We start from the raw sequence: 26,213 nt of genomic DNA on the forward strand, positions 1-26,213 counted from the left end.
TGCTCTCACACTTTCTGTTTTTGACAGTTAAGTCCTTCATATATGGTGCCTGTCCACACACACATATACACACACACATTTTTGTATGTGTTGTATCCCAGTTTCACCTTTTAGTATGTGCATACTTTTCTAGTTCCTGGTACTGAAGAGTCCCCTCTGAAAACAATGACACTAACTTGAGTTTGATCGTGCTACTCAGGAAATACGGTGAACCAATGCATTTTATTGGGGTTACTTGTGGGAATATGGGCAAGGGCTAGTTACAGGAGTAGAAATGACCCAAAGACAGCGGCATCACCGAAAGCCCACCCCATGGGTGACACTCACAAATGCTGGACACTTGTCACTCACTGCATAATTGCAGGCAGCTCCACAGGTTGGAGAGTCTTCCAAGCAGTGCCATTGATCTCTGCCTCATTCCAGACAGCTGGGTTTGTCTGGGAGTGACTCTCACTGATACATACTTAGAGAGTGAAGGGTCTAGTGAATCTGCTCCGTTTCTGGGACTTTCGGAAGCTTTTGACTTGTTTACTTGGGGAGCTTCCTGTAGGATGGAATTTTCGCCTCCCCTTAGAGGAGCTCCTGTGTCTTAAGGTGCTTTCCTCCAAAATGGAAGGTTTTTGTCTTATAGGAAAATGCTACACAACACTGAGCGAGGCAGTGCACACCTGTAATGCCAGTTCTCAGGAGGCTGAGACCAGAACATCATGAGTTCAAGGTCAGCCTGGGCTACATTGTAAAATTCTGCCCAAGAACAGACAGATCTCTGAGTTAGAGGCCAGCCTGGTCTACAGAGCAAGTTCCAGGATAGCCAGGGCTATACATGGTGAAAGATAGATGGATAGATGGATAGATGGATAGATAGATAGATGGATAGATGGATAGATGGATAGATGGATAGATGGATAGATAGATAGATAGATAGATAGATAGATAGATAGATAGATAGATAGATAGATAGATAGATAGATAGACAGACAGGTGATGGCAGACAGACAGGCATTGCCTCTATGACCTGGCCTTTCCTCTCCAGATACTGTGCTTACAGAGAAGAGAGCCAGACCAAGATTTTATTCAGTACCAGACTGATCTCATACCATTTTCTTTAGATCTTCACCTATGAATGTCTTCACAGTTATGTGGCTGTTGTGTCCTAAAACTCTCCAGCATTCATGCCTCAGCAGTTGTCACTTGTGAATGGTAGCTTTGTCTGTCCATCTTAGCTGACAAGCAACTTCCGTTTCTGCTTCTCTAGTCCATGCAGACAGGTCCGTCAGGGGGCCTTTGGTCTGGTTATCGAAATAGGACTGCTTTGCTGTTCTGATCCAAATCCAGAGAGCGTGGCCTGGCATATGAGAGGGCCGTGCATGTCAGCAGGCTGCATCCTGTCCTTTAGCCCTGGTTCCCTTTCATCTAGTGACAGGCTGTTTCTGGAGCCTGGAGAGAACAGCGCTTCCCCTCTCTAGGGAAGACAGACTGAACACAGCGTGATAAACACTCTCCCAGACTTACCCTGGGCCTCAGAAAGCATCAACTAGCTGGTCCCTGATCTGCATGGGAAGGGGATTCCAGACAGGGAAGGGAAGGGCTGTGAAAAGGCAGAGGGCAGCTACAGTTCTGGGAAACTGCGCATGGACTGGAGAAGTAGCTCAGTGGTTAAGGACGTTTGTTGCCCTTGCAGAGGACCTGTTTGTTTCTCAGCACCCACACGGTGACTCAGAGCCATCCATAACTCCATTTCCAAGGAATCCACCTCCTTCTTCTGACCTCTGAGGGCACCAGGCATGAACATGGTGTGCATACACACATGCAGTCAGCATACTCTTACACATAAAATAACTTTTTAAGAAGTTAAAGTGCAGAAGAGGAGACAGGAAGGCAGGCTGGAGTGAGTGTATACACAGAACTTCGGCCTCCATGCTGAAGATACCAGGTTTCTGCTGCCCGTGCAGACCTGACCGTGAGTTCCAGTATTGGCAGTTGTCCAGCTAGTTGCCCATGTTAGGTTGTCCCTGGGCAAGCCTGAGTCCCTCCCACAGCACATCAGAGCCACATCCTCCTTACCGCATCTTAACTATCTCGTGCCTTAGGGAAATCAGACTGTCTTCCAAAATCTACAGTTGAGAAAGAATTGGAGATGGTGAAATTCTAGAAAGCTCCAGAGACCTAAGAAAATCCCTCAGATGCAATCCCCAGCAAGGCAGCAGAGACCCCCCAGCATTCCCCCCATCTTCTCAGGGAGAACTCCCTGTACCTCCACATTGAGAAGGTCTTGCACATCTCCATTACCTTGTCATTCGGGGCACCAGATCAGCAAGCTCCAGGAACCACGGCTGCCTCCAGGAGCCCTGGTGACTGGCATTCCTGGGACAGATGAAGGGTCCTGTGGTTTGGCTCCTCATATCTGCCTCAGCCCTGTGGATGGTGTCCTGACTCATCCTGGGAACAATGGCAGAGACTAACAGAACCTGGGGCAAGCCTGACCCGGGCCCTACCACCTTCTTAGTGCCTACCCGAAAGCCACGTACAATTGCTTGGTATTGCTGAGGCCAGAGTTCCGCAGCATGACGCAGGGCACACAGGGGACATCAAAGTGGTACAGGAGGGGCCTGGAAATCACTTCTAGTAGCTTCTTCCACACTTTTCCAAGCTCGCTTACTGAGCTCATGCCCTGGTGACGGCAGAAAGAGAAGTTGGGGTTCTGGCACCAGCCCTCAGTTCTGGGGGTCCAGGATTGAAGAGGGGAGATGCACACAGCAGCCAGGAGAAGAGGTTTGGGCCAGAGGATGGGGGAGGAACTGGGCCCCGGGGGAAAGCGAAGGGCTCAGGGCCCAGCTGACCACTGACCAGCCACCAGAGCGCTTTTGTCCTCCTCAAGTACCCCATGCTCTTCTCATAACACGCTTCGAACCAGTTCCATCCTCCAGCTGTGCAGTGGCAGGTGGAGCAGTTGGGGGTCCGTGAAGGGCAGCCATGCTCCCCAAATTTGAAGCCCAGCCAGTTAGAGTGCTGTGGTACCATGTATGTCCATTCCTGCTGGGGTGCTGACTCATGTGTCCAACCCAGGTAGGGAGCCATCAGCCACAAGACAAGCCCCCAAAAGACCCAGCAGTTCTCCATGTCTGGCCCAGACAATGGCTCATGTGGCAGGCAGCAGACTGGCTTCTCTACCTGAAAGGACATGGGGCTGAGGCCATGGACAGCACTAGCATCCCTTCATGCTGGTCTCCACAGTTCCCCGGCCTTCCTTCCAGCTTCAATTTTCCCCTTGTCCATTTTCTCACCCCCAGGGAGAGTTCTGACTGGGCCTAGAAGAAGCTAGAACAGACAGAGAGAGCATAAGTGCTCTCTGCAAAAGGAAAGACGGGCTGCCGGGGCCACCCCAGTTACCCCAGGGCATCACAAAGTCCACATTGTGACCACCATCCTTTAGCCTGCCTGGGGAAGTCTCCAGCCTCTTTCTCTAATGCTGGGAAGTGAGAGCCCAAGGGCACACACTGTCCTCAGCTCTCTTTCCGCTCCGACGTCTGAGACCTCTCACCAGAACAAGCCTGAGGTAAACCTGTGGCGTCCCCTAGAAGCCAAGCCTTGCAAGACTGTTCTGTCAGTAAATAACCCACCTTCCCCCACTGCTGTGGTTTTGGTGTGATCCTCCAAAATCCTTACTCTCTCCTTTAATTTTTTAAAAATCAACTCACAAAGTATTAGATATCATTATGGCACTTTATTTCATTTTTTCTAGATTTATATTATGACACCCCTGTAGCCCCTACTAATACACACACACATAATTTATACACATGCTATGGTATCAGAAACTCTTCCCTAACGAAGGAAGCAACAGCAGAAAGGTTTTTAACTTGTTTTACACTCATTTATTGAGTGTGTATGTGCTGGGGGGGAGGGGCTACATTCCATGGTGCATGTGTGTGGTGATCACAGGACAGCCTGCAGGAACCGTTCTCTCCTTGAACTGTGTGAGTTCTAGGAATTGCCAGGCTTAGTGACAAACATAACTACCCACTGAGTCACCTCCCTAGTCCCACAGAACATTTTCATCTGCCCAGAATAGCTAGTACTATTAATGTAAAAGAAAAGCAAGAAACCCCAACAACTGTCCTTTCAAAACCAATATGCTAAACTTGGCTCCCATTATAATGTAGTTATATTTCACACTAGTAAACAAGACCCAGCTTTGATACATATGTGTAAATATATATAAAAAACAAACCAGTGTACTTCATCTTTTAGACAAGAATGCTAAATTCGGCTCTCCTCATTAAAATCCAATTGCAGCCTGGCATGTTGGTCTAGCCTTTAATCCCAGCACTTGAGAGGCAGCAACAGGCAGATCTCTGTGAGTTTGAGAGCAGACTGGTCTACACATGGAGTTCCAGGCCAGCCAGGACTACGCCGTCTCAAAAAATTGTAATAGCTGGCTCAGTGTGTAAAAGCACTTCCCACGCAAGCCTGATCAGAGTCCTGAGCTCAGTCCTTCAGCTTGAGGAAAGGAAAATTGTCTTAAACCACAGTCTGCAGCTTGCTCACTTCCATCTCCAGGGAGTTTCTGGCAGTCGGTCACTGTCATTCTGTTCTGTGGCTTGTGGATCAGCTGCCAGGCCCCAGTAGGGAGCTCCTCCCACAAAGGTTTATGTGTATATGCACCATGTGCATGCAGTACCCACAAAGGCCAGAAGGTGGTGCTGGATTTCCTGGAACTGGAGGTACTGATGGTTGAGGGCCACCATGTGGGTTCTGGAAACTTATCCCCAGGTCCTCTGAAAAAGCAGCCGTGCTCTTAACTACCAGGTCAACTCTCAAGCCTCCGCACCCATCTTTTTTTTTAAATGCAGGTTCTTAGGATCAAACTCAAGTCAGACAGTTTTTGTATTCCATTTTTGCTGGAGTGAGACCTGAAAATTTACATACTGATCCCTATATATAGTCATTTAGTTTGGCTCTGTTTTGCCTCTGAGCAACCTCATGGACTCATGCATATGTCTTTGCTACCTGGTACATCTTTTGTTTTGAGATGGGTTCTCACAGCCCAGGCTGACCTTGAACTGCCTTGAAATCCTGAACTTCCTTCCTCTGCCTTCTAAGTGCTGGGATTACAAGCATTACCATGACTGGCCTTTGTTTCAGTTTTTTGTATGTTTTGTTTTAAAAACTAGGTCTCCCTACATAGCCCAGGTTGACCTCAGACTTGCAGTCCTCCTGACTCAACCACTGCAGATGGCCTGGTAAACTTTAACATACAAAACAAACCCCTACACCTAATAGTTCGGCGATCAGCTTTGGTCAAAGGTGCTCAGGGGGCACTACAGACTTGTAACTGTCAAAGTGCCAAGAATAAATTACCGTTGAATACCCAGCCATAGTGGGACAGCCATATTACACCCTCCAAGGCTCAGGGAACATTTCAGAAGATGGGGTGGAGAGAATGTAAGATCTACAGGAAGAAGGGAGAGAAGCATGGAATTCTGAATTCTGGGCATGACATAGTAGTTGCACTCTTGATCTCATGACAGCTCAGATTATCTGCGCAAAATCTCTGAAAGATTGGGCCAGTCAACACCTGAGGACTTATATGCAGATGATGGTTGGTGGGGGAAGCAGAAAGATTTTTGTAAGCAGTGGATCACATGATCACACAAAGACATGAAAGAAGGATAGTGAAGGGGATTATGGGAAAGGAAGATGGCTAAATAAGGGTAACTGTGTGTGTGTGTGTGTGTATAAGAGAGAGAGAAATACATTCTATATATGTATGAAGATATAACGAAACCCATTATTGTGGATAATCAATATATGCTAATAAAAATATTTAAGAGCTAGTGTGGCAGTACATGCCTTTAACCCTAGCTCCTGGGAGGAAAAGGCAAGCAGATCTCTATGTAGCTAAGGCTACATAGTGAGAACCTGTCTAAGATAAAAATAATACAAAATAAACTTTGCTTGGTAGTCGTGGTGCACGCCTTTAATCCCAGTACTCTAGAGGCAGAGGCAGGTGGATCTTTGAGTTCGAGGCCAGCCTGGGCTATAACGTGAGTTCCAGGGCAGCCAAGGCTACACAGAAAAACCCTGTCTCAAGAAAGCAAAAAAAAAAAAAAAAAAACTTTAGGTGGAAAGCAAACCACTCAACAGCATAAAATGGGATTCCTAAAGTGAGATTTATGACCTGAAGGAGGAGTTCTAAATCAAAACCTCGAAGCTTGGGGCTGGAGAAAGAGCTCAGTGTGGTTGCTGCCCTTTCAGAGGACCCTGGTTCCGTTCCCAGCACACACATTGGGTGGCTCACAACTGCCCATAAGTCTACTTGTAAGAGATCCAATGCCCTCTGCTATCACTTGGTGCACATAAACACGTGCAGATACACATACACATAAAAATCAATAAATAAATCTTCAAAACAAAAACCTCCCATGAGATCCCATGAGGCTGAGGCAGGTGCTGTCCAGGAGTTCGGGGCCAGCCTGGACAGCAAAAAGAGACCCTGTCTCAAACTAAAACCCAGGAGCATTTCGTTTTAGTCATCACAGCTGGATTAAGCCAGAGCTGCTTTTCTACAGCCAATGGGTTACAAGAGGAAGAGAAGAAGGGCGTGCTTAATCTCCACTCTACAGCCTAGGCCTCGAGGGGTGGAGCGTGAACTGCCCACGTCCTGTACAGTGATTTGGGTCAATCCGGAAAGCACTGGGAGTTAACACTAGGAAGCTGTTAAGAACCCAGGGTACTTTGAGGTCCAGTAGAACTGGGTTCCATTATTGATCAGTTTGCGCTTGAGAAAAATGGAAGCTAACTCCCACTTTTTTATTTTATTTTTTATTTTATATGCATTGTTTTGCCATGGGTGTTGGGTTCTCTGGAACTGGAGTCACGGGTGTTGGGTTCTCTGGAACTGGAGTCACAGACAGCTCTGAGCTGCCATGTGGTTGCTGGGAGTAGAACCCGGTCCTCTGGAAAAGCAGCCAGTGAGCCATCTCTCCAGGACCCCTAACTCCCACTTTAAAAAAAATAATAATAAAAATTATATTTACTTATTTGTGTGGCCACGGGAGTGCCACAGCATTCGTGTGGAGGTCAGGGGACATTTTGCAGTGATCAGTTCTCTCTTTACACCATGTGGGCCCTGGGGATCGAACTCAGGTGATCAGGATTGGAAGCAAGCGCCTTCACCTGCTGAGCCAACTCGCCAGTTGGTTAATACCCACTTCTCAGGGCGGATTGGAAACACCTTGGAGCCACTTTTGGACTTTCTGATGCGGTCAGCGGGAACCAATTATCTGCACTTGGAACCAAGTCTGACTGATGCTGCAGCACCTACAGCGGGGACACGTCGGAAGCGCTGTCCTATAAGGTCCGAAGGTCCGGGGAAGACGCGCTTACTACAGGTGCAGCCACTCAAGCGCCGTCCTCTCTGTTCCCGGCCCCGCCCACCTAGGGGCGCCGCCCAATCCTCGCCGGGGAGCGTGACAACGCCCACAGGTCAGACAGCCTGTAAGAAGGCAGGTAAGGGGTGGAGCCCGCATACGCACTGCTGCGCCTGCGCAAAACAGCGAGGGGCGTGGCCCAGACGCCAGGACGGAAGCGGGAGGCTGGAGGGGCGGGCCGGCTGGTGTACCCTTTCCGGCCGGTCCCCATGGAGGCGCTGGGGAAGCTGAAGCAGTTCGATGCCTATCCCAAGACTCTAGAGGACTTCCGGGTCAAGACCTGCGGGGGCGCCACGGGTAGGTCCCGGAGCGGGCGGGGCTGTGGGGAGGGAGCTGCCCCCGCGTTTGTCTCGGGCTCCGGGACTCTCCCTGGCCTGCTAGAGGCTGAGTGGTGGGACGCAGGCCATTCCAAATCTCGCTCCCGCCCTGCAGTGACCATAGTCAGTGGCCTTCTCATGCTCCTGCTGTTCCTGTCCGAGTTGCAGTATTATCTCACCACCGAGGTAAGGGGCGTGGCCTGGGACGTGGGCGGGGCTTAGCGTTCTAAGGCTGGGACCCTTAAAGCGGGGTAGGGGGTCAGGGCCAAATCTGACTGAGGTAGTGTCGCCCCAGGTGCATCCTGAGCTCTACGTGGACAAGTCTCGGGGAGATAAACTGAAGATCAACATCGATGTTCTTTTCCCACACATGCCCTGTGCCTGTGAGTACCTGATTGTGGGTGGAAGTTGGAGTCCTGGGTGTGCTGGATGGGTTTCCAGATTTACACCTCTGGCCTTAGATCCCCGAATGGATGCCAGGTTATCTTCATTCCCCTAGTCCAGTTCTTCCACGAGATACATCTTTCCTACCAAAGCCCAGATCTCCAGGTCCCTGGAGTCATAGCACCTCTCTCTTTCCAGATCTGAGCATCGATGCCATGGATGTGGCTGGGGAGCAGCAGCTGGATGTGGAGCACAACCTGTTCAAGAAACGACTAGACAAGGACGGCATCCCCGTGAGCTCAGAGGCTGAACGTCATGGTAACCGAGGGAGGGGGCAGGTCTCCGGTCCTAGAGCTGGACATACTCACACTGCCTTCCGGAAGTGGACTGGTGCGGGCTGAGCGACACGTTAGTCAGAAGTCAGCAGGCTTGCCTAGGGTTCTCCAGTCACGAGAGTCAAGAGTCGGTTGAATGCATGCGTCTCGCGTGAGCACATTGAGTGGAATACCTTAGGGGCTGGAGAGATGGCTCCGCGGTTAAGAGCAGAGCACTTTACTGTTAATCATACTCTCAGGCCTGCGCAGAGGTCTTCCCTAGATAAAAGCTTGCCCGTGCCTTTGCTTTCCCAACACACTGGCTAAAGTCCTTTCCCTCTTTGCCGTACCAGTGGCCTGAGGTTAGGAGTTTAAGTTCTCAAGTAGAGTGGCCTGGGTTCAGGTCCAGTGCTGTCTTGCCGTCTCTGATCACCAACTATAAAGTAGTGGTAAACAGTAGTACGCCTTCCGTGAGATAAAGGACCAGATGGGGACAGACGGTTTCCACCTTACGACGTTCTGACTTTGTGAGGGTGTGAAATACCATACAACCTTCCTGCTCTCCTCTCTCAGTAGAGGATTCCGTGCGTTATTCGAGGTAACCAGTACTCTATTAGGAACTAGTCTCTGTGCCAGGTGGTTTTGCCCAGCTGTGAGCTGTGCATGGATTCTGAGCATGTCTAAGGCGGGCTAGTTAAGCTGTGGTGTTGAGTATCTTAGATGTATTAAATGCACTTTTTTCAGGATATGTTAGCTTATCACCTGTAACCCCATCATAAGTTGGGGGTCACTGGTAACGTGTATGAAAGACCTGGTGTATTGCTCACTTTCACTTCCTGTTTCTAAGCAGCCATCTCTGTTACCCTCAGGCCCATTTCCTTCTCATTTCCCTTTTTTTTTTTTTGAGACAGAGTCTCACTATGTAACTCTGACTGGCCTGGAACCGCTATGTAGACCAGGCTGGCCTCAAACTCTCAGAGATCCGCCTGCCTCTGCCTCCCAAGTTCTGGGATTAAAGGTGTGTGCCACGACTCCAAGCTCAGACCCATTTTCATCGAGTCTTCTAGGAGTGACGTAGACTAGGTCGAGTTACCTGTAGCCGCTGATATTTAGTATTCCTGTTTTCTTAGTGATACTTGGTGTGTGTGACGTGCCTCACGCCTGGCCCATCGTTGTGTTGTGTGAACACTGGCTTTTGTTTTTCCCCGCGGCAGCGGTCAGAGGACTCGGGTGAGAGCTGGGGCTGCAGATGTCACTGCCTGCCTCACGTTGGGCTTTGCCTCCTCTGCCTTCTCCTCAGAACTTGGGAAAGTCGAGGTGACGGTGTTTGACCCCGACTCGCTGGACCCCAACCGCTGTGAGAGCTGCTACGGGGCCGAGTCAGAAGATATCAAGTGAGCCGAGCCCCGGGGCGTGGTGTGGGTTCTCATCAGCCACCGGGACTAGCCACCGCAGCCTTGTTCACACTGGGGAGATGGGACTGTGAGTTTAGAGGGGTGGGAAGGATGCCCTCCCTGACCCTGGTTCATGGCCTGAGAAGCAGTTCGAAGGTGACCTCTGGAGTCCAGCTGCCAGTTCCCCAGTCTCGTCTTCAGTCTGAGCCACACCACTTCTCTATCAATAAAGGAGGGTAGTAACACCTTCCTTGCAAAAGTCACATGAAGATTGAGTGTTAAGTTATACCCAAAGCCCTGAAGGACAAGGCCAAAGCTACGTTATGAAGCCTCTAGCATGTGCTAACTGCTGTGAGGTTACCCCAGCCCTGATTCCTAAGAGACTGGCTCAACAGGTTTAGGAAGATGCACTTTTTAAAAAAAGAGTAGAAATTGGGGGAAGTAAGGCTGGTGTTACAGTTAGTGCCAAACACGCACAAGGCCCTGGAATGCACAGGGCCACAGACACATACAACAACAACAGTAGTAGTACACGTGGCCTAAAGTTTGCATTTGAACTGTCTTTGTGTTCATTGGCATTGAGGACATTCACAACACAGTGTGACCATCACAGCCCCCAGCAGCATAGGGGTGTTCTCTATGCTCACACGAGGAAATAGTGCAGATACTTGGGGATCAGGGAGGGGCTGGCCGAGCCCCTGCGGCAGACAGCCGTCCGGGCTTGGCTTCCGGGGTGCCCCCCTGCCGTGCTCACCCCTGCACCCTCCAGGTGCTGTAACAGTTGTGAAGACGTGCGGGAAGCGTACCGCCGTCGAGGCTGGGCCTTCAAGAACCCCGACACTATTGAGCAGTGTCGACGTGAGGGCTTCAGCCAGAAGATGCAGGAGCAGAAGAACGAGGGCTGCCAGGTGTACGGCTTCTTGGAAGTCAACAAGGTACCAGGAGGGAAGGAGGCAAGATGGCTGGGCTGAGCCAGGCTGGGCGAACGCCACCGTTGAAATGGAGAATGAGAGGAAATATCCCCTGCAGGTGGCTGGAAACTTCCACTTTGCCCCTGGGAAGAGCTTCCAACAGTCCCATGTGCATGGTAAGTGACCCAGAATCAGCCAGGGGCATTTAGCTCTTGGGGTCCCTCCTGGCTGGTTGGTGTGCCCCTCGCTAGGCCAGTGTTGCTTTAGCTTTGAGCCAGAGTAGGAGAGCAGTTTAGCCCAGTGGGAAGGAAGACTGGGGCAGGGGTCTGGCTCAGTCGGTAGAGTGCTTGCCTATTGTTCATGAGCGCTGGGTTGGTCTCCAGCCTGTGTGGTGCAGGAGTTAGGACTGTGGCACAGAGCCTGGGTTAAACGCTGCTTGGTTTCAGTGGTAGCCTCCCCGCGCCCCCATCAGATGATTGTGTGTGAGGCTTGGGCAGGCAAAGCTGGGTTGGAACTCAGATTCTGTACTTGTGAGCTGTGTTTATGTGTGCATTCATTAGATGTCTAGTAATCACCTACTGGGTACCGTGTGTTAGTCTAGCTGCATAGATACAGCAGTCCCTGCACTCAGAATATTCAAACAGCCCTCCGGGCTTGGTCCCCATACCTATAATCACAGCACTGGGGAGCTAGAGATAGGAGGATCAGTTCAAGGTCATCCTCCTTACATAGCACGTTTGAGGCTAGCCTTAGCTACATGAGACCCTGCCTCAACACTCACTGTCCGCCAAAAGAAAAAGAAAAAAGAAGCAGACAGGCATATAAAACACATGATATATCCTCTACTATTAAGCAATGTGGCCGGGCAGTGCCTGCTCTACAGAACAAGTTCCAGGACAGCCAGGGCTACACAGAGAAACCCTGTCTTGAAAAACAACAACAAACAAACAAACAAAAAGTAATGTAGACCAAGCCAAGCATGGTGGTACTCACGTTTAACCCCAGCACTTGGGAGGCAGAGGCAAGCAGATCTCTGTGAGTTCGAAGCCAGCCAGGGCTACACAGAGAAACCCTGTCTGAAAAACCAAAAAAAAAAAAGTAAGAAGGTCAAGCATGCCTTTCCAACACTCAGCAGGCAGGGGCAGAGGATCTCTTTGAGTTCCAGGCCAGCCTGGAACTACAGTTGTAGTGCAAGGTCTACATAGTGAAACCTTGTCTCCAAAAAAAGGAAGAAACACATGGTGAACAGCACCTGCTGGTGTGTGCAGAAGGCTGGAAGAAGAAAGGACAGAATAGGAGAGGTCAGTGGGGAAGTCTGCAGTGAGCAGTCCTGGCAGAGATGGTGGACCTTGGCTCAGAGTGTGCTGATAGAGGTGGAGAAGCAATCTGGATGTGTTACAGGTAGAGCTGAGAAGCAGCTGATTGATGTGACAGAGAAGTACAAAGAAGTCCAAGATAACGTCCGAGTTTATGCCCAAGTCATGGGAAGATTGGAACTACCATTTAGGAGAGATGAGGAGGACTCGGGCGGGTGTGGTTGTTTGAAGGCGTGAGTACAGAGCAGATATTCAGCTTCTGACACAGTCAGACCAATGGGATTCTCATTTCCTAGGCCCTCATGATACCAAGTAAGCATTTGCCTGGAGTTCAAGGACAGAGACTAGTCAGGAGACACAGACGTTGAGCCCTCCCACATATTTAAAGCTGTGGGACTCCATGAACTCTCCCTGCAGGTGAAGTTTGTCGGAGAAGGGAACTCAAAGGGCTGAGTTTCACCAGGCCTCTTGTGTTAGAGGCCAGAAGTATGGGGCTGTGGAGGAGACTGTAAGGATGGCTGGCGAGGTGGGAGCTTGAGCAAGGAACGTGGCATCCTAAGAGCCAAGGGATGGGTGCTTCTGGACACCAAGCAAAGGCTGAATGTGGGGTGTTAGTATAGTGGTCATTGGTGGCCCTGACAGAACGTGGCTATAACTAGAAATGCGGTGTTAAGTGCTAAGATTGCGTTAGAGCAGCAGGTGTTGAAATTGAAACTGCAGATAGCTGTCATCACTGCCACTGTCACAGGCTAGAGCAGTGGGTCTCAGCTTCCCAATGCTGCCACCCTTCAGTACAGATCCTCATGTTGTGGGACCCCAACCACGAAATTACTTTTTGTTGTTACTTCATAACTGTCATTTTGCTACCGTTAGGAATCATACTGTAAATGTCTGTGTTTTCCAATGGTCTTAGCTGACCCTGTGAAAGGGTCATTTAACCCTGAAGGGATCCCAAACCACAGGTCGAAAATGGCTGTCTAGGGATGGGAACAGACCTGATGGCTAGGGAGCAGAGGAAGTATGTCCAGGAACTGGTGCACAGGCCGACAGGGCCGTGGAAAGTCACCCTGTGAAGAGGACAGAAGTGACGTTAGAGATGAGAGTCACAGTCTGGTGCAGCAGCGGCTGAGAAGACAGGCTAGGCCGTGGGCGTGGAAAGGCCGCTTCCAACAGTCGGGAAAGCAGACTCCAGGCACAGCAGGGACCAGCACTTGAGTGTCTTCTAGCTGCTTCTCTGGCATAGGAAGAAGCAAGGTCACTGGCCGAGGCTGAGGAGGGGGCAACAGCAGGGCATTTGGTTTCTGGGACAGTGGGTATAAGGGAGAACACCTGTGGGATGTTCTGGGGTTTAGTGTCGCTCTGCTGCCCAGACAAGGAGTCCAAAGAGTGCAAAGAGGCCATCACAGCTTCCACAGGCCTTTGGCGTAGTGGCGAAGGATGGTTGGCTTTGGGGTACTGGAGGGACGGGGGTGGGGGGGTGGGGGGTCGGGGACCAGGAAGAAGTTAGCAGGCTGGCAGTTGGAGCATGGGGTACTCGTGGTTGAAAGTAGAGGTCAGGATGTGGGAGTGGCCAACAGCTGGTGGTCTGGGAGGGGGAGGGCAAAGCAGGGAGGGGCTGTCCAGGCCCTGGGAGGACAGATGTACAAGACTCATGCACATGACTGGAACTCACCAGAAGCTGCGACTCGGGTGCCATAAAGGGTGGACAGGTAGTTAGTTGCTAAAGCTGTCTTGGGGGTGCCTGGTAGAATTTCATGGTTAACATTAGGGGGCCTTGAACCGTGTGGGGGCTGAGGACTGAGAGTGGATCAGGGGACAGTGATCCGAAAAGGACAGTAAGGCCTTTTCTCTTTTGGCCTCAGAGGGGATAGGTATGGGAGACCAAATAGTAATTGAGATGACATCATGGAGCTGGTGCTGGAAGACAAAGCCTTCCAGGCTGTGGGTGAAGCAGAGGGAAGGGCCTAGGCAGAGGCTGAAGACGGATGTCACTGCTACCTGGTAGGTTGTGGGTGGGGTGGGAGTTAGCATCACCCTGGGAGGTAGCTACCAGGTAAGAGGAGTCCAGAGGATGAGCAGGACCTAGTGGTCCTGAGCTGCTCTGAGTGACTGAGGTGAGCAGGCATGGGGCCTGTAGTCTCTCGTGTAGTCTGTGCCTGCAGTGAGGGAAAGGCATGAGGACAGGTAGGTGGCCCGGAGGACCCTGTAGAGCTCTGGGACCCCTACCCCTTTACTCTGGAGGAGGCTGAGTCACGTGGATTTCCCGAGACCATAGGGAGACATCAGTGTTTCACTGTAAAGCTGTGGGCTGCGGGCCTTGCGGACACTCCAGAGGTGGGACTGGTATGACAGCAGAGTCTCTGTGCCTCTGCTTAGGTCTGCCTTCTGGGGCAGGAACCCCAGGGCAGCTGACTCGGAGTCCAAGGATGCTCTTACACAAAGCTACAATGGCCTGTGGCAGAGGTCTGCCGTTGAGTCCTTGGAGTACCTTTAACATCCTTGTTGACTGCACGGTGAATGATACAGGGGGGGGTGGTGTAGTGCCATGTAGAGTTGACCAGGGATCCGCCCGCCCCCTTAGATCCTCAGGACAGCCCTTCACAAAGAGCATGGGCCAAGTGCTTTGCCCAGGTCACACAGCTGGGAGAGGATTTGAAGGCTCTAGGTCTTTTTTGTTGTTGTTCCTAGGCTGGATATTTTTGTACTTAAGTGCTCTTTTTATGCCTCTTTGGCCCTGGAAGAGGCCTTTTAGCTGGGGCTAGACCCTCGTGCCGAAGCAGGAATATCCATCCTCCCTCCTACCCTGGGTCTGCTCCGTAGATGTCACTGTGAAGCTCTGAATCTGTTCTCTTCCTCCTCTCTCTCCCCTTCCCCATGCTGCAGTTCATGCTGTGGAGAGTAAGTGGCCCTGCCCCCAGGGAGGCCCTCCCCCCACTTCCAACAGCCTGCCCTCCTGGAATGGGGGGAGATTTGGATGGGTCTGGGATGGAGCCTTCTCTGACCTGGCTGCTGGGTGACTTGCCCCTGGGATGTGCCTTTGACGTGGGGTTCCTTACGGTGGGCAATAAGGATTAGAAGATGGGAAGAAATTGCTGACTCAGGGAACTCATGAAATTCCCTTTGGAGAATTTTGAGGGTAGAAGCAAGGGAGTCCCCGTTCATGTTGGGGTCCAGTGATTTGTCATTGACTCTGGTTAGAGAGAGACCTGTCCATGGGTTTTGTTTCCTAAGGTAAAAGCCCGGCCTGGAGTCAGTGCCTAGAGCTCCCTCTGTCTGTCCAGGGAGAGAGATCTGTGTTCTTGTCCACCCCAGCGGGAGGCTGTGAACTCTCACCCAGGTCCAGGGTAGGCCCTGGCCAGCTGTGGGTGACTGAGGGGTCAGGGAGAGCTAGATGTGTCGTACCCCACAGGGGCGGGGGGCGGCCTGAGAAAAGACTCGGAAGGAGCCAGGAACCTGGTCCTGCCTGCCTGGTGACTCTGTCTTCTTCTTTCCTAGTTCATGACTTGCAGAGCTTCGGCCTTGACAATGTACGTACCAGGAGGGAACCACGGGGGTGGATGGCGTGGAGCCTGGGCTCTGCTCATGTCTGAAATGGGGAGAAATCACTCTCCATGTTCTGCTGGTGCTCAGACCAAGGGCAGACGGTGGACATCCTCAGCAGAAGGAAGCTCAGAGCAAAGCCAGGATGAAGTGTGACATTTCTAGGAGGCCACCAGGGCGGATATGGATGGCAAGGCTGTCTGAGTGGCAGGGCCAGGACTTGAGACTGGAGCCACACTCAGGAGTCTGCCCTTTCGGGAGAGAGGGCAGTGTTGGCTCCCCTTAACCAGGGGTGTGACATAGTCAGATTTACATGTCTAACTGTCCCTCAGAAAGCTGGCAGTTGGGGGCTTCTGGCTTAGGTCTTCATCCCTTGAGGCATCCGGGCAAGACCAGTGTCTCCTGTGCACTCCGTGGCTGTACCTTAAACCCTGGGGCCCCAGGAACCTGTGGACTGGGAGGGGATCCCTGAGTGAAAACAGATGCCTGGTACAGGCACTTCTTCCGGTAAAGCCAGAGCCTCTCCGGTACAGGCCCTGCCTCCACCCCGCCCTCCCCCGACCTGTGCTGACAGGCTCCGGCACCCCCTCTGTGACTCTAGACAGTTTTGTGGGGGTTGCATGCTGTCAGGTCTCAGACACTGGTGTTCTTGCAGATCAACATGACTCACTACATCAAGCACCTGTCATTCGGAGAGGACTATCCAGGCATTGTGAACCCCCTGGACCACACCAATGTCACTGCACCCCAAGGTATCATCCTGGGAGGTAGCGCCCTCTGCCACCAGCACCCTGCCTGGCACCCATGGCCTGTGCTCTCTCCCCCTCACAGCCTCCATGATGTTCCAGTACTTTGTGAAGGTGGTGCCCACAGTGTACATGAAAGTGGACGGGGAGGTGAGTTGAGTACGGGGACCGGTTCCAGCTGGTTGGCAGGCCCCGGAAGTCCTAGTGTCATCCCTCCCTCCTGGGGAATGGGCTGCTGCTCTCAGTCCCATCTGATGGATGCAGAGCTGAGGCCCAGGGCTAGTGATGCCCTCGCTGGAGACACAGGCCAGACCCTCTTTGGTCTTCCTGCCTCCAGACAGTCCTTGGGTGTTTACTGACCCCCGTTGTCTGTGCTGGCCTGGGGGTTGGCCAGGCCTCCCTGGGCCTGCTCTGTTCTGTGTCTGTGGAGCGGTGTAAAGGGCTGAGGGGCAAGGAAGTGAGTCCCGGTGTGCTGCCTGCAGGAGTCTCTTCTCATCCCTGGACCGCCAGGGAAAGCGTCCGTGAGATGTCGCTAGGCCAGGTGAACACTGTAGGCCTTGCCATGCTAGTTACCGTCATGGGGCTTCCTTCTGTCCCTTCATGTAGTCACGGCCTGCCAAGGCTCAGCACAGCCCTGAGGCAGGTTATAAGCCTTGCTCTGCCTCTGCCCTTTCTGCTGCAGGTGCTGAGGACAAACCAGTTCTCTGTGACCAGGCATGAGAAGGTCGCCAATGGGCTGCTGGGTGACCAGGGCCTGCCGGGAGTCTTTGTGCTCTATGAACTCTCCCCCATGATGGTGAAGCTGACAGAAAAACACAGGTGAGGGGAGCGGGTGGAGCCGCCAGGGCCCTGGGCCGCTGAGAGCGGGTGCCTAGCAAGCCCCCTGTTGCTCTGCAGGTCCTTCACCCACTTCCTGACGGGTGTGTGCGCCATCATTGGGGGCATGTTTACAGGTGAGTCCCAGGGTGCCTGTGTGGGGCGTGGGTGCCCAGGCTTCCCAGTGCTGTGGACTGGGCAAGGGTTCCTCTGCTGAGTGACGGCCTCAGCAATGCCCCGCTTTGGTTGGGGAAGAGGGCTACCCCAAGGGCCCAGGGAAACGTCAGACAAGGCAGGGCTCCATGTGAGCCAGTGCTAGCCCAGTCTCTCTCCTCAGTGGCTGGACTCATCGACTCACTCATCTACCACTCTGCTCGGGCCATCCAGAAGAAAATTGATCTCGGGAAGACAACGTAGTCATCCTCCCTGTCCTTCCTTCCCTCTGTCCCCTGTGATTGTTCCCCAGCCTCTTTGGCTACCCCACATCCCTCCTCTCCAGAGTCAGCCCAGGGTGGTAAATATTGATAGGAATGGTGCTCTCAGTGTGATTCTTGGGATCTGGCTGAAACCTAGGAACAGCCCCTTCTCCTGGCCACATACTGACATGGGCCATCGTGACTGACAGGCCGGGGCCAGCCCTTTGGGAGTCCCACATGTGCATCCCCTGTTCAATATGGCTTCACAGCCGCGTCCTTAGTCCCTCCTCTTCTGTGACCAGACAGCCACCATGGCTTGTGGAGTAGATGACCGCATTGCCACTATCCCCGGCTCTGAGTCCAGGCCGGAATGTGTCACTTGTGCAGTGATGGACAGCTAAAGCAGAGGCTGCCTCCCACGCCTGGACTCAGTCTTGGGGCTCCGCTCTCTGCCAAGCCCCGCGGTGTCTCAGCATTGAGAAGATGACCCAGACCTCTACGACCCCTGTGGAAGCAGAACTGAGAAGCGAGAGAAGGTGGCGCTGCCATTCTGCAGCACAGCTAACACCACGCCCTTGACTCGGGACCAACCAGGGCTGCTTAGGAGACCTTGTCTCTGTGCGGTCAGTCGTGGCCCAGAGGCTCGCACGCCACAGCCCCTGCCTGAGCCAGGACAGCGGTCAGTCCATCAGATCACCTGTTTCCCCTGAAGACTGTGGCAGGGAGACAAAGCACAAAATGAGAGCAAGGAGAGGGCGCCCGAGGGCCAGGGGATTGACCACCTCAGAGGAATCGGGGTGGTGACCCTTTGGTCACCTGGGGTCCTTCTGGTAACCCACCCACCCATCCTCGAGAGGAAGGTCACCATCCGAGTGTGCCAGCCACCAGCACCCATGGTAACCAGGCCACTCTGGATCTGCACAGTGATCCTCTAGTTCTGGGGGACCTGCCCGTAATGTCCTCCGGAGACAGCCACAGCCAGTGCTGTCATTCCAGCCCTGTAACAAGCTCCCTGAAGCCGGCCAACCAAACCAATAACGGCCCTTTTCGCTTAAGCCAGTTTGGGTTGAGGTTTCTTTTTTCGACACTAAAAGCTTTAGCAGGCACCCTTGCTCTTGAGGGTGGTAAAAAATTAGTAGAACAAAATGCTCAGGTGTCATGGAAGGTAGAGCCGTGAGCAGATTGAGAGGGACCAGCCTCTGGCAGGGATAGGAAGCCAGTTGCTGGGGGTGGGGGGGGGCAGTTCACTCAGTCGTCAGGGCTTGTTCTTTCCTGGGGTCCCATCCCTGTGCATTCCAGCAGAGCCCCAGCTCTTGATGCTACCTGAGAGCTTTGGTCCTTTATCACCTACGAAAACAGTCCTTCCTGTGCTACACGTAACCGGCAGCCCCTGGGCCTGTGGTAAGGTTTATTGAACCCAAGTACTGAACCTTTACAGCCCACCTTGGAAGGAAGGCCTTCCAGAGCAGGGTTGAAAGGTTGGCACCCCGAGGTGTGTCCCTGTCCCTTGGATTAGTGTCTGTGGATGGGGCTGAAGATGACCTCGCTGATCTGTCCAGGGATGGTGTAGAAGACGAGGAGGAGGAAGACCGTGATGAGCGCCAGCAGAAGCAGCAGGACCAGGATGCGCCAGTGCCGGCGCCAGATGAAGAAGACGAAGGTCTTCAGGGGGTTCACAAACCAGTTGAAGGAGGTTCGGGGCCGGCTGTTGGGGAAGGGTGGAGTCACATGACCAGGAAACCCCTGCCAGGGGCCCCGCCTCCCCAAGTTGGGGCTACTTACTTGGGCTTCTCCAGAGGCTCTGGCTCTTTTCTCCCCTTCCCAACCGGCCGGTTCTCTGCCTCCTCCACAGTCAGCAGTTCAAACTCCGCCTCAACCTTCCCCTAGAAGGAGGTGGCGAGGCCGTCAGTGGACACAGTCAGCCCTGAGCGAGGCACTGGTTATTAGACTACGCACCGTGAGGATGTGGACGTTGCCACCCGTGTCTGTGAACGCCAGGTCCTCTGGCCGTCCCTTCTTCCTCCTCCTCTTCCGTTTCTTGCCAGCCTGAGCCTCTCGGGCCTCCCGCTCCACATCTTCCACTTCCCTCGTCTTCACTACGGGCCACCAGCCCCGCAGGCGACGGCAGCGGAACAGGTTGCACCTCGGCCCCGCCCCAAGGGCCAGTTGAACAGAACAGTGCTCAGGGTCCCGGGCCCCCCTCACCATCTCCGGGAGCTGCAACTCCAGGGATCCTGTGAGAGCAAAACTCACGAGGTTAGGGTGAGGGGTCGAAGAGACAGCACCCCAGGGCTGCTAAGTACCAAAAGGGAAGACAGTGGTCAGACCACAGCCACAGACTTCCTAACCACAGTCAGGCTACCAGCAGGTCAGGCCCCGCCCGAGGTCCAGGACCAGACTGCCAAGGCAAGAATCAAAGGCCACCATGGAGATTCAGAGCGACTTCAGAAGGGCCCAGGGGGAGGGCCGAGGCAGAGCCTTGGGTAGAAAAATGACTACAGCACGTTCCCTGAACACCGAGATCAGGTAGAAAACAGTGGTTCAAGCCTGGATCTGAAGTCACAGGGCTAAAGCTGGGGTAGAGTGGGAACCCAGGGACAGAGAAGAAAAGGCAGAGGCAAGGAAAATAGGAACAAAGCAAATGTAGACTTGAGGCCAGTAAAAGCCAAGTACCAAGAAAGTCGTTGGCGGAGACTCGGTCGTAGTCCCACACCTGAAGGACCAGCACAGCTGGCTGCCGGAACTCAGCCTCCTCCAGGGCGAAGGGTCCAGGCCGGCGCCGGACGCTCACCTCGCGCTCCGTAGCCAGGTAGTCAAAACGAAACACGAAGCGCCAATTGAAGTTGCCCTCTCCGGTCAGGGAGTTGAAGTGGACATCTGTCTCCTGTGTGTCATGCTCCAGCCCCTTTACCCAGCTGGGTGAGGAAGGACACAGCCCAGGGCAAGATGGGCATCAGGGCGGGGCCACACCCAGAACTCAGCTCTCGGCGCACAGAGGGCCTGGACACAGGGTCCCCATTTGCAGTGTCCCTTAGGACAGCCGTTTGGCCAGCCCGGCCTGCAGGCCTACCTTTTCACATAGATATCACTTGACATCTCTCCAGTGAGTGGATTCACGTCGTCCAGAACCACATCTTCCGTGTTCCAGATGACAACTCTGAGCTCATAGCTGGGGACGGAAGTGGTTTCCGACTGTTGAGAAGGGTCCTGGGAGTGTGCTGGTCTAACACTACCGTCCCTGTTTGAGTCCCCAGCGACTCAAAGTGAGGTGGTGGCACACAGGACTGTAATCCCAGCTGCTCCAGAGGTGACAGCAGGAACATCCAGAGCTCAAGTTCATCCCCAAGGCTACCTGAAACCCTGTCCCCAAAGCACAACAGCCAAGAAATCGTTGACCATTCAGTTGGTAGAGTGCTTGCCTAGCATGCACGAGGTCCCGGGTTCAAGCTCTAGCACGCATACATGGCAGGGTGCAGTGGTACATGCCTGTGATCCCAGCAATGGAGGGGCAGAGGCAGGAGGTCAGGAGAGTTCAAAGGCCAGCCACCCACAGCTGCAAACCTAGCTCAAGGCTAGCTGGGGCTACAGGAGGCCTCGTCTCAAAGACAAAAGGAGGGGGCTGTGCGGACAGAAAGGAACTGGGACAGGTGTCACTGGCCACTTCCCACTACGATGGCAGGACCAGGCGTGTTCTGACCCAAGCCCGTACACCGGGGCTCTGCTTCCTGTGCCTTTGGGGTGAGAAGCCTGAAACTGCGTGGCTTAACATCCACCAGCTGCAGAGTCAGACGTGCAACCCAGAGTTCTGGGGTACAGAAAAGTGTGAGCAGGAAAGGCAACCAGAGATGGAAGGAACAGAACATTCTGGTTCTTCCCCGGCATGGCTGTCGTGGGGTTGCCTGGATATCTCTTCTTCTCTTCATTTATTGATTCTCGCTGGTTTGGTTTTGTTCAGATAGGGTCTCATGTAGCCCAGGCTAGCCTTGACCTGTCTATGAAACAGAGGCTGGCCTTTGAACTCCTGATCCTCCTGCCTCTGCCTCGTTAGTACAAGGAATATAGGCATACACACCACCACACCTGTTCTCCCTCTGACTGCCCAACCACACTGTCAATCTATATGGTTCTGCTGGGACAGGTTTGGGAGGGCCACCCAGAACTGGCCAATCTGTGGTACTCCAGCCCTGCCCATAGTGACAGGTTCAGAGAACAGCATCTCACCCCCCTACACCCCCAGTCAGTAGGAAGTGGCTCTGAGCTTTTGCTTTAATAGGATTAGGTGTTTATTTGCTTTAATAGGATTTAGGAGGTAAGAGATGAGCCCAGCCCTTTTAGAAGCTACCTTGTTCTAGACTTCAGAAGGCTCTCAGAATGGCTGGGGAGACGACTCAGTGATTAAGAGCACTTGTTGCTCTTCCAAAGGACTCAGGTTCAGCTCCCAGCACCCACAATGTGGCTCCAGTTTCAGGGGATCTGACACCCTCTTCTGACCTCTGCAGGCCCCAAGCATGCATGGGATACACAGACATACATGCAGGCAAAAGACACACACACACACACACACACACACACACACCCCTCAGAGGAACACCAAGAACAGGGGCAGAGGTGGAATGTGGCACTGCTGACGGGCACCAGGCATCTGGATCGGTGTCCGAGTGGGGACACCTCACAGGACTGCACTCCTCGGGTTTGCTGACAGACATCTGGACTCTACAGACACCCAACGCTCACAGCTTACAGGAGCAAAGGGTAACAGAACTCACCTGCCTAAGTCGGAAGTCTTGGCCTGACTCTGTTGGGGGCTCAGATTTTCAGAGAGTAGAGGGGCCAAATTCTCTCACCTGATTGGCTGCCGAGGCTTGATGTCAACTGGGGGTGGGGCAGGCACGTCACTGGGGAAGATGTCAATCCACATATGAAGGGATCCCTAAGAGCACAAAACCAGGCTGTAGGCTCTTGCTAGAGAAGCCCTTCCCCCACAGCCTTGAATCTGGTGGCTGCCCTGTCCCCAGCGGGGAGAAGAGCCAGGGGCAGCGGCAGGAGTTACTGGGTAGATTTGGGGGTATTCGGATGAAGGTAGAGTTTGAAGTGAGGGTCCCACAGTCAAGAGTGGGAAAACTGAGCTCCTGAGTAGGAGGTGGTCTTGAGGCCCAGACCTTAGTGAACGAGGATGGAGGTCAGGTTGGGAACCCTGGGCCTGACCCTTGTGGGCTCAGGGTTGGGGACCCTGTAGGACCAGAATCAGAACCAGCACAGCCCATGGCAGGGGTTCTCCCTGACCCCAGGAGCCAGGGCCAGTGGCAGTACAGTGTGTGGGCAGAGGGCCTGGGGATAGGGTCCAGAGTCGGGGCAGTCTCGGTGAGTCTTGGCAGTCTGAGCCCCTTCACCTGCAGCAGCCCTGGGCTGCGGGGATGGTACAGGGGCCGTGTTTCCACATGCTCAGGTACCAGCTGGATGCCAAGTCCTGGCATCTCCTGCCAACGCCGCAGCACAAGCAATGCTTGGGCCTCTTCGGAAGCCTCGTGTGTCACCGTGGGGTCCCTGCCATCTGAAACAAGAGGGGTGTGGACTTCACCACAGCCCCCAGCTCTCCTGCCTCCTCTTTAGCAGCTCTCAGCTGAGGCTGCACCAGGTAAAGCCCGTGGCCTAGGCCGGGCGTGGCTGCTCACACCTTTAATCCCAGCAGAGGCAGGAGGATCTCCAGGAGTTTGAGGCAAGCCTGGTCTACATCATGAGTTCCAGGACAAACAGGGCTATGTAGAGACCTCCTTAACAGCTTTGTTCCCCCGGCCCACCCCCCAAAGAGCCTGTGGCCTGGGAGAGCAAGCCCACCATTCACAGAAAGCAGGGGTAGGGGAGGGGTGCTGCTGCCGGAACTCGCAACTGTGAGGAACCAGCCATCACCACCTTTGCTCAGACCCTGTTGAGAGACCAGACCACTGGCCATCGGAAGTGTGAGCTCAGTTCTGTAGGCACAGATTCTGTAGAGAACGCTCTTCATCCTGTGTTCTGAGAGGGCTACAGAAGACCATTTTCCCCCAGCATCCAGGAACCGGGCCCTAACTCAGCCAAATCACAAACATCCCTGTGCCTGCTGCCGTCAGTGGGCTCTCCGGGCACACTGGCTTGGCCCCTGCTGTGCCCTGTGTCTTGGTCTGCCTCCCTCGTCCTCCCTATGGCCTGCCCAGCGGAGAGGGTCTGGTACCTGAAGGCGGGGCCTCGGACGGTGTCAGAAAAACTTTGTTGCCCACCTTGACAGCCCCAGCTCGGTATTCTGGGGCAGGGAGGCCACAGCGCTGGCACAGCCCCACCAGGATCTGGGAAGGCCGGAAGGCATCGCGCCAGGCATTATACCCATCCCTACAAGCAGAAGAGGACAATGCATCGGCTCCAGCAGTGTGTGGACAGTGAGCACAGAGACACCGAGGAGGTGAGGCTCAATGAGGTCAAATGACCGATGTCGCACCAAAACCCCAATAACACTCAAGTCTTGGCTACTGAGCTAAGATGTCTTGCGAGGGGTGGGAGAAGTTCCCCTTCTGTAAGACTATAGTTTGGACACAAAAATGGAGCTGTGATAGCTGGGGGGGGGGGGGGGTTTGCAACTGTTTGGCATGTGAAGGGCTTGTTGCCTAAACATGAGGAGCCGAGTTCAAATCCCCAAAGCCCACATGGAAGTTGACATGTAGCACACGTGTCTGTAATCCCAGCGCTCCTATGGGGGATGGAGGTGGAGAGAGGAGATTCTGCCAGCTTATGAGCCAGGCAGCCTGGCACACGGCAGTGAGGAGACGCTGCCTCACACAAGATGGAAGGAGAAGAGCAACACCCAAGTGGGTCCTCAGACCCTCACATGGATGCTGTGGGACATGTATGCTCAGATTCTCACACATGAAGACACTCACACAAACACATTCAAAACATACGATTAAAAACATTTTAAATGGAAATGTGAGCTTGAATGTGTTTGTTTCCGGAACCGGCCCTGCGAGACTCACACATCATACTGGGAGGCCAGGCCACAGTTGGCTCTGTGGTGGCTGTAAAATCTGTTCTCCAGGTCTATGTGGGTCTCCCCAATGAGGTCATCAGAACCCACGAGGTCGTGATCGAATATGGCCACAGTCAGCTCTGGCTGGGCTGGGAGGGAGACGCTCAGCTCCAGGACCCTGGCCAGGAAGGAAAAATGGCTAAAGACAGCTCCGTGCCCTCCAAGGGGACCTGGGGTGGCAGTCCAATCCCCCACCATCACCAAGCCAGCTGCCTGAGCAAGAGCCTGTGGAGCCCAGGACCCCCCCATTCCCCAGCCCAGGGCCCAGCCTCACTCTCCAAAGACAGGGTGGAGCTGCTTGGGGATGTAGCGTTCCTTGGTGTCCCGCTGTTCCTTGCCAGCGCTCACCACCACGTAGGGGTCTGCCTTACCATTGGGATCCGCAGGAGCCAGATTGGTAGCCTAGGGGGGTGGAATCCAAATCCAGTGGCGTCAGGAGACATGTCATGCCTGAAGCCCAGGTCCTTGTTAGACCTGGAGGTTAAACCCAGGGCTTCCTCCATGCTAATCAAGCACTCCATTGACTGAGCCCCTCACAACCCCTGGCGCTTCTTTGTTACATTGTAAGAAGGAAATCAGTCCCTGCCATCTGCAGTATGAGCCGTGTTTAAAACTCACAGGGGAAGCAGAGAAGCAGGGGGCACTAGGACCCTGTCTTCCCCAGCCAGCTGCCAGTGCCTATCTGGTGTTAACCATTCAGCCAAAGGTTGACAAGTTAGAAAAATCTACCATGACTCTGCCCATCGGGTAGGATGAGGTTTGGGGAGGGGACAATACTAGACACTGGGAAGAATTAGGAAGTACCACCCTCAAGAATTCAGCCAATGAGAATCGGAGGCTGGGGCGGGGGATAGAGAAATGCGATTAGGGATATAAAACTCACTATTTTGTGCCAAACTGGCATGCCAGTCATTTTTGCCTTTTGTCCAGAACTGGCTTCTGAACTGAGAAATAAATTCGTCTTGCTTTTGCTACACTGAGTCTCCAGGACTTTTATTATGAAGTGAGGGTCAGTGTGTCTCACCTCCATAAAGAACACACTACACATGCTCCTTTGCACTTTCCTATATTCACCTTATGCCACTGTCTGAAAACTAAGGTCACGGAGATCTTCGTCATCATTTTTCACAGCCATATAATACTCTGTTGTTCACCCATTGTGTGCCTCGGCACTTGTTCTGATAGTAACTTTTTATGTTTAGAAATACGTGGGGTTTTTCCTTCAAACTGTTCAGTCATCCTTTTTTTTCAGGACTGGAGGTCGAACCCAGGGCCCTGTGTGCTAGGCAAATGTTCTACCACACAGCTACATCCTCAGCCGCCTCCTTTTAAGTATTCCTATATTTGTGTGTGTGTGTACAAGCGAGTGTACCCATATGTGCAGTGTGGTGTGGTGTGTACATGTACCTTCACGAGTGTGTGCACATCTTCCTCAATTACTATCTTATCTTTGAGATTTGGCCTCTCACTGAACCAGCCACGCTAACTGGCCAGCAAATCTCAGTGGCCATCCCGACCCCGCCTTCTTTTTCTGTGCTAGGATTATGGGTGCACACCGCCAAGCCAGTGCTG

At 53.2% G+C, this 26,213-nt stretch overlaps 3 protein-coding genes across 9 annotated transcripts in view; 1 reads left to right on the forward strand and 2 right to left on the reverse strand.

Annotated features, from left to right (window-relative positions):
• Positions 1-203: 203 nt before the first annotated feature.
• Positions 204-8,339, reverse strand: C4H20orf173 (chromosome 4 C20orf173 homolog). Of its 6 annotated transcripts, none has more exons than XR_006071594.2 (6): positions 2,848-3,358; positions 2,529-2,671; positions 2,290-2,439; positions 2,065-2,114; positions 1,098-1,345; positions 204-544 (listed from the first exon to the last, which is right to left on the reverse strand). XR_006071594.2 is itself a non-coding variant. In XM_076570998.1 (6 exons), the coding sequence occupies exons 2-5, from the start codon at positions 3,118-3,120 to the stop codon at positions 2,096-2,098; spliced, it is 585 nt and encodes a 194-aa protein (XP_076427113.1). In that variant the 5' UTR covers positions 3,121-3,171; positions 8,142-8,339; the 3' UTR covers positions 1,057-1,345; positions 2,065-2,095. The 6 variants fall into 6 exon arrangements, 5 of the variants coding, with proteins under 5 accessions (XP_076427113.1, XP_015862212.1, XP_042132530.1 ...); XM_076570998.1 differs by lacking the exon at positions 204-544 and adding an exon at positions 8,142-8,339 and having other exon boundaries at positions 1,057-1,345; positions 2,848-3,171; XM_016006726.3 differs by lacking the exon at positions 204-544 and having other exon boundaries at positions 1,057-1,345; positions 2,848-3,171; positions 3,285-3,364.
• On the forward strand, positions 3,471-17,706 carry Ergic3 (ERGIC and golgi 3). 2 transcript variants are annotated; one of them, XM_006988263.4, is made up of 15 exons: positions 3,471-3,556; positions 7,222-7,730; positions 7,866-7,936; positions 8,046-8,133; positions 8,333-8,452; positions 9,749-9,842; positions 10,612-10,777; positions 10,872-10,929; positions 14,953-14,967; positions 15,565-15,596; positions 16,265-16,361; positions 16,441-16,505; positions 17,038-17,174; positions 17,253-17,308; positions 17,509-17,706. In XM_006988263.4, exons 2-15 carry the CDS (start codon positions 7,643-7,645, stop codon positions 17,586-17,588), a joined length of 1,167 nt encoding a protein of 388 aa, XP_006988325.1. In that variant the 5' UTR covers positions 3,471-3,556; positions 7,222-7,642; the 3' UTR covers positions 17,589-17,706. The 2 variants fall into 2 exon arrangements, with proteins under 2 accessions (XP_006988325.1, XP_006988326.1); XM_006988264.4 differs by lacking the exon at positions 14,953-14,967.
• Positions 17,707-18,657: 951 nt separating this feature from the next.
• The window catches only part of LOC102919515 (fer-1-like protein 4), a 44,480-nt gene continuing 36,924 nt past the window's right edge, over positions 18,658-26,213 (reverse strand). The window contains exons 36-45 of the mRNA XM_076570999.1: positions 24,916-25,043; positions 24,589-24,759; positions 23,796-23,950; positions 22,978-23,138; positions 22,432-22,517; positions 20,658-20,756; positions 20,261-20,502; positions 19,544-19,821; positions 19,370-19,470; positions 18,658-19,292 (exon numbers count right to left, since the gene is read on the reverse strand). Coding sequence (XP_076427114.1) covers positions 19,100-19,292; positions 19,370-19,470; positions 19,544-19,821; positions 20,261-20,502; positions 20,658-20,756; positions 22,432-22,517; positions 22,978-23,138; positions 23,796-23,950; positions 24,589-24,759; positions 24,916-25,043 — 1,614 coding nt within the window. The 3' untranslated portion in view covers positions 18,658-19,099. The remainder of the gene's footprint in view (positions 19,293-19,369; positions 19,471-19,543; positions 19,822-20,260; positions 20,503-20,657; positions 20,757-22,431; positions 22,518-22,977; positions 23,139-23,795; positions 23,951-24,588; positions 24,760-24,915; positions 25,044-26,213) is intronic.

This window comes from Peromyscus maniculatus, chromosome 4, assembly GCF_049852395.1.
Source record: "Peromyscus maniculatus bairdii isolate BWxNUB_F1_BW_parent chromosome 4, HU_Pman_BW_mat_3.1, whole genome shotgun sequence".
NCBI classification, from domain to species: domain Eukaryota; kingdom Metazoa; phylum Chordata; class Mammalia; order Rodentia; family Cricetidae; genus Peromyscus; species Peromyscus maniculatus.

Coding starts and splice junctions, on each gene's coding strand:
- C4H20orf173 (XM_042276595.2), bottom strand. CDS start 3,183: ATGTCCTTTCAGGTAGAGAAGCCAGTCTGCTGCCTGCCACATGAGCCA. Junction 2,672..2,847: donor CAAAAGCGCTCTGGTGGCTG/GTCAGTGGTCAG, acceptor TGCCGTCACCAG/GGCATGAGCTCAGTAAGCGA. Junction 2,440..2,528: donor CTCAGCAATACCAAGCAATT/GTACGTGGCTTT, acceptor CATTGTTCCCAG/GATGAGTCAGGACACCATCC.
- Ergic3 (XM_006988263.4), top strand. CDS start 7,643: ATGGAGGCGCTGGGGAAGCTGAAGCAGTTCGATGCCTATCCCAAGACT. Junction 10,778..10,871: donor GCTTCTTGGAAGTCAACAAG/GTACCAGGAGGG, acceptor TATCCCCTGCAG/GTGGCTGGAAACTTCCACTT. Junction 17,175..17,252: donor AAGCTGACAGAAAAACACAG/GTGAGGGGAGCG, acceptor GTTGCTCTGCAG/GTCCTTCACCCACTTCCTGA.